General features: G+C 28.0%; 1 protein-coding gene across 3 annotated transcripts in view; it reads right to left on the minus strand.

Annotated features, from left to right (window-relative positions):
• Positions 1 to 16,677, minus strand: part of LOC142324843 (uncharacterized) — a 51,308-nt gene that overhangs the window by 12,353 nt on the left and 22,278 nt on the right. For all 3 annotated transcript variants that reach the window (XM_075365883.1, XM_075365881.1, XM_075365882.1), the window contains exons 4-6: positions 12,289 to 12,622; positions 4,441 to 4,657; positions 2,578 to 3,040 (exon numbers count right to left, since the gene is read on the minus strand). In XM_075365883.1, the coding sequence (XP_075221998.1) occupies positions 2,578 to 3,040; positions 4,441 to 4,657; positions 12,289 to 12,622 (1,014 nt within the window). The remainder of the gene's footprint in view (positions 1 to 2,577; positions 3,041 to 4,440; positions 4,658 to 12,288; positions 12,623 to 16,677) is intronic.

Below are 16,677 nucleotides of genomic sequence, written 5' to 3' on the forward strand. Positions count from 1 at the left end.
GACTGGGCAATCAAGGTTGTTGTTCTTTGATCACAAAATTCAGACTGAAAACCTGTATTTTCATTAAAACCAATTGGAAATTCAAAACGAAAATGAAATGAGAATAAAATCAAATATTAATTTTGGTAAAAATTACAGATTTACATGTTTTCAGTAAAACATGAAAACCAAAATATTATTGACTGAAGACTACTTTGAACTTAGGTGATCCTGAATTTTGTTTTATCTAGGTCTTTCATTTGAATGGCAATTCTTTGTAATATGTACATGACAAATTGCATTAGGCAAAGCAAGTGTATGATTTTCTACATCTAAACATGATTTTAAACATCTATAAATATTTTTAATATTTTCAAAAAAATGGAAATTGAAGGAAGTTGGTAATTTTAAAATTGAAAATCTTTCTTAATTACAGAAAATGTAAAATTGACAAAACGATGAAAAAATACAGCTTTTCTTAAAAGGTGGAAAAAAATATAAAAATATCTCAAGCTTTAATAAGCTAGTTTTGCAAAATATATGCTATAGTTCCCATACCCATACTGAATGCTAATCTCAATGTTTCCTGTAGAGTGATATTTATTTCATTTCACTGTGGTAAATATCTACAACAATGTTGTTATAGTTAATAATTGGCATACTAATTTAACCAGACATTAAAAGCACAATGATTTTCTTAAAACTTCTACTGTTATAATTATAAAGTTGGTAGATATCCCTGGAAAATGGTTTTCTACATTATAAAATTATTTCTACATTTTAAAGTATCAACACATTATTACAAGATGCAAATGATGAGAGAATGATTGCAGATTTCAAAAACAGATGAATAAAACTGGGAAAGTCACTTTGTGGTGAATTTGAAAATAATAACTAATAATAACATAACAAGTATTCTTCACAGTGACCATTATTACATTCAACTTGATTAAGCTTAGAAGATACCAATTTACTGAACTACATGGGCATAAAATGATTTTTTCTCCAATTGACTTACAAGGTGGTTTCATGATATAGAAATGTTTAGGAATCCCTATCTTAACATAATTCTGCTTGATACAGTAAATGTTTATTCCAAATTATATATTGATATTCCATAAAACTGTAATAAGGTTTTTCTATGTGCAAAAAATGTATTAATTTTTCCAAACTGTACTTTTCTGTTAGTAAAAGCTGGAAATCAGCAACCACCTTTAGACTAGTGACCTTTGTTTTTTTAATATTAAATACCATATCAAAAATGCAGCCCACTGCAATAATTTCCATTATTCACATCAATCATTACTAACTAAACTTGTGCACCAATGTATCTTATCATAGTATTATCAGCACAAAATTGTATTGTAAAACATTCAAATAATCATATAAATCTTTCCTACATGAAGTAATTTTTTTTTCTACTCAAGAATGACCCGCCAAAAATAAAAACTTTATAACAAAAAGAAATAACATTCTTTACAGCAATCAAAATAATGTTAAGATTGTCCTTCTTCACAACTGATAGCAGAATTACGTGGATGACACTCTGTTCAATTGTTATGAGTTAAGAAGATTACACTTATATAAATATACTGTGTAAATAATATCACTCTCATGTAAATACTATCACTCAAGACCAATTAAAATTTTTATTCAAAGTTACATTTTATTCCAATTCTGTAAAAAGAATTTAAAATTAATCTTAATGATACTGCAGTTGCTGCAGTTAATACAGATTATACATAAATTTAAATGTGAGGGATAGACATACATAAATTTAAATGTGGGGATAGACAGAGTAATAATCAAGCAAACTTAAACCCAAATTTATTACTATCAGTGACTTGTAATGCATCTCCAGAAAATAAATTTGTCATTATATTAAAAATTTCATCTTGTAGGTCAACTGCATCACCAGAACATTATGCATTATACTATCAAATTCATCATTTCAGGTTCATCTAATGTAAGAATACCTTGTTACTTCAATATCAATCACATAAGCACTATTTTCTGCCACGTTTGAACAGTTTACTTTCTACAAAAGAATCCCTGAAACAAAATCCCTACATGGCAGCGGCTGATAGCAATACACGAAGCGTATTATTATGGCAAAATGCCATGCAACTGAATTTTTACTGCCATAATAGTACGGAAAAACGCGTCTAAAGGTTAAAAATTGTTTAATCATGCTTCTGTCTTTCCACACTTTCAATGATACTGGCTACTGATGCAGATGTTTCTGATATCACACCAGAAACAATTGGTTGAATCATACCATGCGTTACCCCTGAGATAATCTATATATGTAAATTATAAATAGAAAAATATTAATTTAAAGCACAGAAGCTTTAGTACGCAAGAAATTTTTTTTAATATTTACAACAGAGTTCAGATGTTTCAAATTATTAGGGAAGGAAACTTCATACAAAGCACAACCCACCACAAAGTTCCCTACCTAACTCCTAATATTTTATATTTTTTTAATGAAATTAAATTATTTCTAATCCTTCTAATTATTACAATAATTATTTTATATTATAAAATTAATAATTATAATTAAATAAATATTATTACTAATAATAATTATTTAATTACCTTCTAGTTGTACTTGAATTTCAACCTGCGATACTGGAATGCATGATGATGCTGACGAAGAAGAGGATGACGATGACGACGATGATGATGATGATGAAATAGGTGTCGTTACCAATGAAGGCGACAAAATATCATGCTTCTGTCTTTCCACACTTTCAATGATACTGGCTACTGATGCAGATGTTTCTGATATCACACCAGAAACAATTGGTTGAATCATACCATGCGTTACCCCTGAGATAATGCTTGTGGATGAAACAATATCACTTTTATCAACATTCACCATATCCAGACTACTTTTCAGATTACTATTATCACTATTTCCATTATTACTGACAACAATCACTGATGGCTTTTTCTTTTTCTTTTTACCTCTCTTTGTTGATCTCGTCAATGTAGAACCCTTAGACTTTTTACGAGATTTCTTTAATGGCGCATCCAGAAAAGTTTTAATGTTACTTTCCTAGAAAAGATAATATTAAACAAAAATTATAACTTCCAAGAAGCAAGACTTCAACTTTTTTCTACTAATATTTTAGTGTCATAATAACCATATATATACATGCTTATTTACCAGTAGGTCTTAACTTAGGGAGTTGACAAATCACTGTACTGGCTAAATGGTGCAGCAAAATGAAGATCATAATGATCAATAATTTTTTGTTTTAATTATATAATTAAAAGAATAAAGTTGTATAACTTTTACTCTTCAAACTGCACTGTATTAAAAATACAAATATTTAATTTGAACACTTTGTACACAGTTGTTACTCTACAAGAGTAATCAATTTTAAGAAATTTAAATAAAATCTTTATTCAAACTAGTCCTGCATTACTTCCGATAATAAAGTTTCTAATGTAACTGAATAATTTTACCTAAGATTACTGTGCTGTGGCAAAAAAATGTATGGTTATATTTAAATTTAAATATAAATTTAAAAATATTAATATTTTATAATTTTTTTTTTGTTTTCTTTAATGCTTCGCACAATGTAAACAAAAATTAACTAAACAATATAAAATTAACTAAAGGTAGCACAGAGATGCCAACCTTTAGGATGATTTATCAGTAATATAATACAGATCCAGTTTGTCAAGTAATGCATTCAGGATCATAACATATGAAACAGAGGACTTATATGGTGTGCACAAGAAATGGATAGTTAAATTCGACTACAGATTAGTAAACATTTACACATTACTGGCATTGTTTTCAATATTGGAACTCACTGCCATAAAAAATTTAGCTGATTTATAACAATTTTGCTTTCTTATTTTATTTTGGAAATGAACTCTTTATCTGTAATTATCACTACCACAATGCACTATAGAGAACAATCACAATCACAAACTGTAAAAAAATACTAAATTTGGTGATTTCTACTTTAAAATATGAGAACATTCTTTTGTGTATAGGCCTACATTTCTGACACCCTTTACACTTCTTTTCTTTAGATTAGCCTGTACCATTTGAGTATTCAAATCCGTATAAAAGTAACTACCTTTAACTAGGATTTGAATCTTGACTTTTTGAACTCTTCATCCTCTAACTCCAAAATCAGCTGATTTGTGATGACGAGTTCACCACTAGACCAACCCAGTGGGTTGGTCATCATAACTCTAATAACATTTTTCATCGTTAGACTATACAGATAAAACTTATAAAATATTAGCAAAACTCCAAATGTATTTCTTTATAATTAAATTACATTATTCAAAAACTCCTCGAAACAATAGGTATGTAAACAAAACGTTAAATTTAGATAGATTTACATAATACTAGATGACTTTTCCTTAACAGATATTACTACTACGGGTTAATTTCACAATAAATAGAACTTTCAAAGAATTTTCATATTTTACCTGCTTTCTAGCATGCTGCGGGCACAATGGCATTTGGTGAGCGATATCAAATACTGGAACTCTGCACTGCGTTTTATCATCCAATTTTCCAGTGCAATATTCAAACAAAAGCTGGTCAACATTATACATTATATGTCTGGTACAGTGTCTAGTGCAAGGCAATGCCCTCCTCTGGCAAAGGCTGCACTGTCTTACATCCAACATGGACACTTTCGCCCTGTTACAAAAGAAGTATAAAAATATGAGAATACGTGCACACAAAAAAAAATAAATTAATATTTTGTCACTCTTAGGACTTCATACAATTAATTCTTTTGTACAGTTTCAAATAATCCAATTTTATTCTGAATAAAGTTACAAATGATATGTATTTTTAATCTGTTACTTGAAAAATAAATATTAGTAATCTTCCTAAAATGAATTTTAAACTTTTTACCTTTATTCAATATCCATAAATCAGTTTCATTCGCTTGTACAGAACTTACACTAGTTTTACATGCAATACACTTTATTAATCTGTTGTGATTAATCTACTAGTGTACTAATCAGGTGAAATTAATCTAGTATGATTAATCCGAATTTTCTAATACAATTATCCGTCACCTAATAATAAACTGATTCCATTCTTTTTTGCCTCTTAATAAAAACACTTCTCTTCTTTTCAAAAACCTTTAATCAATAAAATTAAAAAGAGAAATAAAACATTAATAAGATTTTCAAAAACTCTAAATAAAAAAACCACAAAAAATTAAAAATATCAAAACTCGTTTTTAGCATTAGCAGGTTTTAATAAAAGTCACATTACCTTATGCCTATCCCACCAAAAACCCATATAAAACCAATATTAATTTCATGTCTGTAATGATACTGCCTCTTATATAATGTAATTTTTAACCCAATGGTGAAAAACTGTAACACAAAACTGTTAATTATATTGGTCTACTTTCCAATGTTTTTTAATAACCATTTAAATTTAAATACTTCATTTTCAGGAAAGAAAAGTGAGAACTAAAGAGTTTGAGTAACAAATTACCCTTTTAAAGGCTATAACCCTTAAAATGTTTGGCAGCAGCAGAAATTCTTGGCATACATGTGACTCATTGAAAGATAAACAATGCACATACAATAAATGTTGGGGCTGTTGGTGTTTATGTTCTATGTCTACTATTATTTTAAGAAGTTAATCAAACACATATCAATGACTGTTATAGCAGAGATTCTTAATATACTATATAATCATTATTATTATTTTGATAAAAACATTTTTAAATACCACATGTACAAAAAAGAATATTAGGACTTGAATCCATTTTAATATTTATTGGATGAGGGGCATAATGTTAATTAAAGGCTAAAATCAAAGAGAAAAAAGGACAATTTTGATTGTGCACACAACCATAGATTGATTTCCTATCTTTCCACTTGACAGTGCCACTAGGCAAAGTTGGTGACTCCAGAACAGAAAGCCTTCTGTATTTGCAGTCTGTATAATGTGCTCTGTAGTTACAGTACAACATGCAATTTTAAGAAAGTTTATAGTAATTCTCCAAGTGATAATAACATTCATCGATTGCATAAACAGTTTGAAACAACCAATTTATCTGTGTAAAGGAAAAAGGAAAGGACAACTGAGGGTGATTGAAAATATTTGTTGAATATTACATTCTTTTTTGTTGAAGCAATCTTAACAGGAGTTGCTTATTTGGATATGCTTCATACATGGCTTTTTCCTAAACTGCAAGATGAATTGGAGAATTATTTGGCAACAAGATGGTGCACATCTTGTTGCAAAAAAGGCAACGATGCTTCTAGCTGTATAGGATTGGTTGGATGAATATTTTCCCCAACCACTGAATCAGTCAGCATGACCCGATGACAACAGTTTGCAGTGGCCTCTGAGGTCACCCAATGTGATTTTTTCCTTCGGAATTTTATAAAGGATCTTGTGTATGTGCCTCCACTATCTACTGATTGGTAGATCAGTAGAGACGCAGGACTCCATTACTGCAGGCATGCTGTAAAGTACGGGATATACTCTCCTGTTATTTGGACATGTACCACATGATAAAAGGTTCTCACTCTAGAATAATGGTTTGATTTTATTTGTGAATCATTATTTTAAATCAATGTTAAGAATATTAAAAGCTTTAAAACCCCAGTATTCTTGTCTGTACATCCTGTATAATGGCAAGAAGAGAACTATGAACAAAGTCATTTTTGTTTTGATATTACCAAAATCGTAAATCTAGTCTGTACTAACAATTATAGTGAGTGTAAACATTTAAAAACAAAGATTTTATTGAATGTCATGTGTTAGTAATATTAAATATTAATACTTTATAAAAACCACTTACCAACAACTTTTTATATGTGTTCAAGTGCTTTCGGATACCAAATACATCTTCAAGAACTCAAAAAACGTTATTATTCTTAAAATAAAAAAACTAAAACTCATTCATCATATGTAAGTCGTTAAGAAGTAAAAATGTACAAGAGTGGCAATCATGTTTTAAGATATTAAGTTGACTTAGCATCCAATCACAATAAAAGATTCCACCGTTATGGTAAAATTAAAAGCAAACGGCGTGGTCAACCCAGTCTGTAGTTATAATTCAGAACTTGCCTATATAATATATCACAGTCAAATCTTGTTTGTTCATTCATTAATTTATTATTATTAAGATTAAGTTGTTAGTACCTTGTATATTATTTCAAAAATCAAGAATTTCAATAAAATTTTCTGGATTATAATTATGATTACTGATAATGTGTTTAGCAAAATTAGACATTATTTATACCGTTGATATATTCTCATATTCCAATTAAAAAAGATAGATTGGTCTTACCAATATATTTTATTCACAATCGGCGCATTTTAAACTATATACGCCTTGTCCATCTAAATTAATTTTATTCCTGATCTTCATTATTTTAGATGAATCTGTATTATTTATATGTTTTATTATTATTATTTTATTATTCGTTATATATGCAGTTTTTAAATCAAATAATTTAAATATTCTGTTAAATTTTTTATAATTTATATCATATTCGATTTTTGTATAACTATTATCGTTATTATTTGGTTATCATTAGTTACTGTGAAGTTCTTAATATTATTCATTTTGGTAATATTATTTATTCATTTTTAAATACTAAAGTCTGTAAATATTAAAGCATTAAATGTGACAATTTTTGGTTCCAAGGATGAAAGGATTTGTAATGTATTATTGAATTTTGCTTTGTTGGTTTCCTAAAAATAACAATGTTTAGTTTGTTATTACCATAATATTTGTTTATTTTCATGTCTAAAAATTCTGTACTATTATAATTTCCTGACTTAAGGTAAACTTGATATTATTATTTAAGGAATTCATTTCATTTAATATTTTTCTTCACCATTGCACTGTTGGTTATATATAATTAAAATGTCATCAACATATCTTTTATAGAGTAAAATTTTATATTATTAATAATGTTGTAAATTATTATTTTCTAAGTAATTTATAAATATATTGGCCAATATCACTGACAGTACAAAACCCATTGTTAGATCTTTTTCCTGTGTATAAAAAGTATATTCAAAATAATTACATTTGACATAAGTTTGATAAATTTATAATTTTATATAAGTTAATAAATTTGTCGACTGGATGCTAAGTCGACATAGTTTTTTTAAACATGATGACCACTGTTGTACATTTTTACATTTTACATAATGACTTGCATATGATGATAGAAGCTTTTTGAGTTCCTGAAGATGGATTTTTTGTATCCAAAAGTTCTTGAACACATAAAAAGTTGTGGTAAATGGTTTTTACAAATTATTATTATTGTATAATCATACCAATGGATCATGTTTGATAAAATTATTAATCATATTAAATTAAAACAACCACTGAAAAAGAGTAATAATATACAAAGTACATTAAATCATATTCATAAATTCATTTTTTTGTCTTTGCAAATGTCTTAAAAATTATTTCCCCAAGTTAATTTCTCACACATCAGAGTTTAAGATGAACTAAGTAACTTGCATTTTTCATATAAGAATACTAAGTATAATCTTACTCCAACGAATGACATTCATAACCATCTGAAATTTTATCAATTTAAAAACCTTTGACGACAGATCTACATATGCAAAAATTCAATTGGAAAGAGCGTTGCAACAAAAGAATTAGTGTATACTTCATTTAAATTTACAAAACAGTGAATTGGATTAAGTTTAGGATAGTGGTTCTTTAACAGAATTAAGAAGATATTTTATCAATCAATTACATCAGTTTTATTTATAACAAATCAAATTACATTAATTTTAAGATTAGAATTTTCTAATTTAATATGTAGTCAGTTAAACATAAACTAGACTTTTGTTTTCACGGCCTGGATATGAACATAAGTAAGTTGGCACAGAGAGTAGAGATATAGGAAGAGGGATGGAAGCTCCAGCAATATTGGAATCATGTCTCTCTGGTCACTAGAGTCATATTCAGAGCAAGGGATTCCATTGTCAGTCGCATAACATATTATCATGAAATTTTTCTTGAATGAGAGTGAAATTCAATGAAATTGTGACATATTACCAAACTGCATGCACAGTTTGGTAATATGATGTTGTCAATACTTGTCTACAACTGGACTAGAAAATTTGAAGAACATGTAAATTTGTAGAAAATGAATCACAATACATGATCAAGGACAACTGTGATGGATATCAATGTTCAATTGATCTGAGAGCTCATTGAAGGCGATCAACACCTTATGGTTGATGAAATTGCTTCAGTAATGTGTATCAGTGATGGAAATGTAAATTTCATTATCACAAAGCACCTTAGTTCCACAAAATCTGTAAGTTTACATCCAAGTCTTTTTGACCCAAAATCAGAAATAGTCTGACAGGAAATCTGCCAAGGCTCTTGAACAGATTTTTAAAAGAGGACATAATTTGTTGCATCAAATAGTCAGTCACATGTGATGATACATACGTCCATCAGGACACTCTTGACTCAAAATCAGCAAGTACGATGGCATAAGAGTAGAAATCACACCCTTGCCTGAAAAAGTGTCAATGCATCAATCAGCAGGAAACACCCTTACAACTGGCTTTTAGGAATGAAAAGGCATATATTTGATGTCAATTTTCTCCATGAATGTCACACTGAATGCAGGATTCACTGACAGCTCTTGAACAAAGTGAAAGGCACTTACAGAAACAAAATGTGCCATCAGCCAATCAGAGATGTGATTCTCCTTCATGACTGACGCCAGGCTACACATAAAAACACTGGCACTCGAGATAGATTGGATGAAATTTGCTGGGAAACCTTAAAACTTAGTCCAAATCTATTCTCCCATGATTTATTTTTATTTGGGCCACTAAAGGAACCACTGGGAAGCCAATGATTCAAATGACAACGAAGTAGAAAAGCACAACTAGCTCATGACAATCTTCAAATTTTTTTACAAAGAAGAGATCTACAAACTCTCTACAAGTTTGAAAAAATATACAGAATTTCAACAAGTCTAGGCAGAAACGCAATAAATACATTTTGTATTTTAATTCTAAATTAATAATGTAAAAAAAAAAAACACAAAAATTTGATTTATATTTAACTGAATCTTGTAATTACAGTTTTTTTTATCAAAATATAATGCTAGGTTAGAAAAATTGCTAAGTGTTTTTCTTTCATTATTTTTTCATCATTAATTGCTATAAAAAACATAGCACTTTATATACCATTAACAAATCTTACAAAGAAGACAATTAAAATTTTTTTTTCTAACAGGCTTTTACTAGTAAATTTGAATAGATGAAGGAAAAAACTACAAAAAAAAAATTAACCATTTACAGGTTATAATTGCAAGCAACTGAAAATTTTTGCAGTAAGAGACACTGATTATTCAGTTCAACTCCTAAATACAATTGTTAAATAAATTTTAATTCTATACTCATAAGACTTATTTGTTCTAGTGAGAACAATTTGTTCCTTAGACATTTTAATGGCAGTATCAGTATAACTTATACTGCACTTAACATTCATCCATACAGTACAACCTCATATAATAAATCCAATAACCTAACCTCACTTGAATTTAAATTATTCCAATAAAACATATATAAAAATTAAGTGCTGAATGTGCTGAAAAAATGTACTTCTGTAATAGTATATTTATATAGTAATAATACTTCCATAAACAAATAAAATAATATTAACATTACATCTGTAATGTATTACGATGTAACATTAACATTACTTTGCTAGAACCCAGCTGGCTTTATATCAGATAATTTTCTGACACAAAATTTTCTTAACATTAATGGTTTATTACTGATCATTTACAATTGTTTAAATCTCATTTCTTATAGTTATTATATTTTCTAAATTTTAACTTCTGCTTCAATAATATTTAGCAATAAAAAAGTGATTTTTAACAATAAAAAATATATACATTACAAGAAGATAAATGAGTCATTTATGAATGCATTTATGCATGCATTTATGCATGCATTTATGAAATGCAGGTGTAATCTGCTCATAGCTCAGTATAAGCTGTTGAAACAAACAAGTTGAAATAAAACTATATAGCATATCAAATCAAACGCATTTAAATCTATCTCTAACATAATATAAATCTGTTCATAGGTGTTTATACAATTCTATCAGTAGTCTGTTACTAATAGTAGCTAGGTAGACTCATCTACAATTTTTTTTATATATTACACACACATGTATGTGTTTTATATGTGTTACATACACAAAATAAGATTCAAAGATTAGAGCAGCAAATCAAAACACTAGCAATCGTGTGTGATCAGTTACAGTAATTTTAAATGCCTTGGCTGGTCAACATGGTAATCAGAAATGGACAGATTTTTATCAATTATTTTGTAATCTTTGCAGATCTTTAGTCATGTCACATTCCACTATAAATATTACTCTACAACCACTCAACTTTGCTAGAACCCAGCTGCTTTATATCAGATAATTTTCTGACACAAAATTTTCTGAACATTAATGGTTTATTACTGATCATTTACAATTGTTTAAATCTCATTTCTTATAGTTATTATATTTTCTAAATTTTAACTTCTGCTTCAATAATATTTAGCAATAAAAAAGTGATTTTTAACAATAAAAAATATATACATTACAAGAAGATAAATGAGTCATCATTACTGATATTAGTTTAGATAATAACTTTTAATAATTACATGTATATTGACATGAAAAAGAAAAGAAATTTAAGGATATTAAAATTAGTGATAGTAAAGCAAAGACTACATAAAATTATCAGCAAATGATAAAAATAAAAATGATTTACTCAATGGCACCTATCAATGTAGTTAACAAGATCATAGAATTCTTATTAACAAAACATTTTTATTTGAAAAACCATTCAAATTAATAAAACATTGTAGTATAAACAGTAACTACGCTTGTTAGCACACACAGTTAACACAAAATACGTATTCATTTACAAATTGCTACTATTACACATTATAACCAACAGTTCAAGAAAACCAAGGTTTTATTAAAATAACTTAGAGTAGAAATATACAAGTATTAAAATATTTTAATCAAATCTACAGTTCAAAAGTATCAGAAAATTCTAGAATATGTTTTTGTCAAGCAGTATATGAATACTTCAATCTGCAACTGTTTCAGTATTGTTTTTAAAGTACGTGATGTAAGAAACCTGTAAGAATGAACTACTCTTCTTTTTATCAGACTTTATATTAATCTTCTATTAAAAGGAAATTTTTCTAAATAAACTAATTTAATGTCTATGCTAAGTTTGATATTCTTTACTATAATCAGCAAAATAAGTATGTTTTATTCTTACCTGCTCAGTTTACTATTATTAATAGACATAAAATGCTGTGGATTAATCATCATGGCAGTGGCCGCAGGCTGTGTACGAGCAGCACTCACGACTGCATGCACAAGATCAGGTAGTGGTTCACCTATCCTTTCAACACCATGCCACACTTGTCGCAGACGTCGACGCAATTCACTCCTTAATTGAGTCAACCTAGATTCTCGGCCTCTTATACTAACACCCGCACTTTGATAATCACCAATACAACCCGTAAACCAATGTCTCTGATACACCTCATTACCTTCATCATCTGCACCGCTAATTAAATCATCATCTTCTGAATCCGATATATCCAAACCTGCAGCATGTCAACAATCAATTAGTAAACAGATTCACCATTGACTTTTTTTACATAAGAGAGAATAAATTCTACAAAATTTTACTCAAATATAAAAATATATCGCACTAATACAATGAAACAGTTACACAAAGCAAGACTTCCCAAAAAAATTTGAAAATAAATAATGAACAGGTATAAAATCAAATAAATACAACTATCTTACAAACTTCATACAAAAATCCTGACATTCAGCTAACACTTGTTTTTAACTAAAAAAAAAGCAACAATAAACATTTCAGATATAATAATTTTAATGATTACACAATATGTATGTTGACTTGCTATTACTGAAATATGCCATCACAGTGTCACAGTTTATTATGAACAGGATAGCAACATATGAGTAATTTAATTACTGATTTATTTATCATGCAGAATAGTAACTGGAGAAAAATTAACCATAATTATACAAACTTTTACTAGCTATGATAAATTTGTCAATAATAAAATTTGATTTACATTTTGAACCCAATTTAAAGTGTTGATCACATATGCATTAGCGTAATAAAATTTTGACAAAACTTTATAAAATAAATGTTAAGGTTAATACTGGATGTATACTACCATCTGTAATACTTATTTTCATACCCCTTAACCTCCATGAAATCTAAGTATCCACAATTAACAAACTTTTTTCTGGAAGTTAATCATCCACAGTTATTTATACTGGTATAAACAACAAAAATTTTAAATACACATTCTTCATTTTAATATCTATCTTATTTACAAATTAAAGATCACACCTTTATTCTCTAAATGATATTGTAACAAGACCATTACAACAGACCTAAGTAATGGATTCCTGCCAATTAAAAAGAAAGTAGTAGAAAATATAATAATTGAGGGAATCCAGAAAGGGATTAAAAGAAACTCTTTTAGGAAGGGTAACAGCTCCGTTTAACAATCATCCTTTGTAATACTGCCCAAAGACAATTATGTATCAAATAACACCCCAAGGTCTTTTATATCAGATACTGTATACAACATGGTCATTAAATATTATAAAATCGAATTTCACATCATACTGTTCTAGTGACTATTAGAGATACTTCTGAAGTAGAGCTATGTTCTTTAGTTGGGCTAATCCCATAAAAATTGTAACAAAACAAAAATATGAGATCAAAACGTACAAAAAAATGTGTGAAAAAATAATTAACGAAGCAATTCTAGGTACCCTAGAAACTTCAAACATGTATTACAAGATTAGTTTATACCTTTCAAGGTAAACACAAAAATATTCCCAAACTCTGATGTGGATGTGCAAGATAGTCAAATATAGGGACTCAAAAGCAAACTGTGGGAAGCACAGTTCCAATCCACAATTTCCTAATTGATCAATTATAATTTATCACACGTTTTTACAAAATCCATCTGCTTACACTATACTACAGAACCCAAATACTTTTGTCAATGCACAAGAACATGCTTGCGAGGAAAAATGTTTAGCAACAATTGATGTATTATTTAAAGTTGTAATGAAAATAAAACATCTAGCCAAATTTATGACATACTGTACAAGAAATGTGATTTGCACCAAAAACTGTTCATTTTAGATGATGTCTAATTTATAATCGGCTCAGTTTATTAATTTAGCATTAAAATCAAATTCACATAATTAAAAAATCATACATAGTAATCAAACTGCAGTAATCTCACTTAATTTGAAAGTTCAAAGTTTATTTAATCATAAATACAATTTGATCACGGATACAAGCAATAAACATCAGACACCATGGCCTTATCTGAACTTTAATAAAAAACAATGAATATATCAATTCAGAATACAGATATTATACAATTTATACATGGAGAAGTAAGGTGGTGGTGTTCTATTGTTCATCATTGAGTCTTTTTCAAATTTCATTAGAATATATGATGTTGAAAATGTTATATTAGCTTTTTTTTCATATTTACGAACAAAAAAAAGCTAATATAACATTTTCAAACTCACATGTTCTAATAAAATTTGAAAAATACTCAATGATGAACAAATAGATTTGTTGTCAATAATCTTTTTAAGGAATTCTGTACTTTTGAAAATGACTATAAATTGGGAATGAGTGAAATAATTGCTAATACATACCCTGGTATTATTTTATAAGAAATAAGATGTTTTCTTTATCATTAATTTATTGTTGTACATATAAAAAATAGTCTATTTATTTGAAAAGTTACGATAAAGGCATTTTGACAAGATTCCTGTTATTTTGGATAGAGTTTCAATTTATAGCTGAGAAAAAAGGAAAACTACATCAGTTTCATTTTAACTAGAAATAAAAGTTAATTCTTTTTTGTCAATTACAAAAGGACAATCATATCTTGTTTAAGCCGGATATTCAGGCTTAAAGTATGTATATGGGATTACACATACTTTAAGGCTTATCTGCTGTTTTAGGTACAGGCTTACATAAATATAAGTCTGGAATTACAAACTTACATACAAAGCACAAATTATTTACAAATATACTACTTACATACCTCAATCAAGCCTCTTTCATTCTGCACAGTTATAAGTAAACATGGTTTGAAAATAACACTGACTGCCAAATTATTATAGCCTACTTTACTTACAGAGCTAAGATATAAGTGTACTTTATTATAATTTTTTAACGTTAATTATTTTAAGTGTTCTTTTGTTTATTATGGTCTTTAATTATAAATTCATAATGTTTAAAGAGTACGTAACTGCAATTTTTATCAAAGCAATCAATATCAATGAACCAAAATATGTAGTGAACAGGATTCCCAAATAAAACAATGAACTACAATCTCATTCAACTTGACAGGGACAGCTGGAATGTTTCATGGAACAGCAACCATGAAACCAAAGTATGTGAATAAAAGTAACTCTGAGTTGAAACTAAATTTAATAAGCCAGTTCTTGTAGATTACTGAAGTTAAAAATACTGGCTGCAATTTCACTGCATGCTGTTGACATTAATCAGTGACTTAATAGCCTAGCAGTATAAAAAGAAAAAATAGTGTTTAATATTTTAACAAAAACCAACTGCAGATGACAAAATAATGTTGCACTGCAGAAATTAGAATTCTAATTAAATCATTTCAAGTTTTCTTTTACAAATTTTACGTACAAAATAAATCTAAAAATTTGTAGGCATTTTATCTTGAATTCAGCAAAAAAAAAAAAATATATATATATATATAAGTATTCAATGTAACGATGAAATACTGGAAAATTATAAAACAAATGAATGTATTCTTGATTCCCCAATTACATTAAAATTAAAAATATTTCAGTATTCTTTAACACACTAAAGAATTAGACAGTCATGCTAGACAAGGAAATACAATTTCTTTTATAAAACTGCGTTTTTCTTTTTAAATATTAAAAAAGAGTTGCATTTTTACTTAACTAATTAAAGGCTAATGGTGCATAAATGAATCTCGTTGTAAACATTTTTCAATTTCTACAAGATTTTTGCACCTTGCACAATTTGCCTTTATTTTCTGAGGCATAGTAATCACAAAAAAAATTATATTAAGTTTTTAATTACCTAGTTTATTTGCACATCAGCTTCTGTATTTTACAAAATCATGTAACCCCTTTTGTATTAGGTAAATTATGATCGCAATATGCTGTTTAAAACAATATTTCTATTTTATTTGCTTATTTAAGGGTTGTTTTAATTCATCAATTCATGAAAATTACTTAATACGAAAACTGATAAAGAATACTGGTTGTTAAAAATAACGGTGCAATTACACACCTTTGGCTTATGGAGTGATGAATCACCCACTGTAAGAACATGTGGATGCAATTACAAGTAATAACTTCACAATCCCATGTTGTACAATTTTTATGTTTGAATTGTTAAATTTTTATTTTGTTTATAATTTTATCGCACTGATACAGCATTTTCTTTAGTCAATACGTTTTGTTCTGATTTTACTATATAGAAATCGTTTTTTTATATAATGTTTCTACAACAATGTGCTCAGTCAATTTCATACATTAATGAAATAGTGATACCCGTGCAATATTTTTAAAAATA

Source organism: Lycorma delicatula, chromosome 5 (assembly GCF_047948215.1).
Source record: "Lycorma delicatula isolate Av1 chromosome 5, ASM4794821v1, whole genome shotgun sequence".
NCBI lineage: Eukaryota > Metazoa > Arthropoda > Insecta > Hemiptera > Fulgoridae > Lycorma > Lycorma delicatula.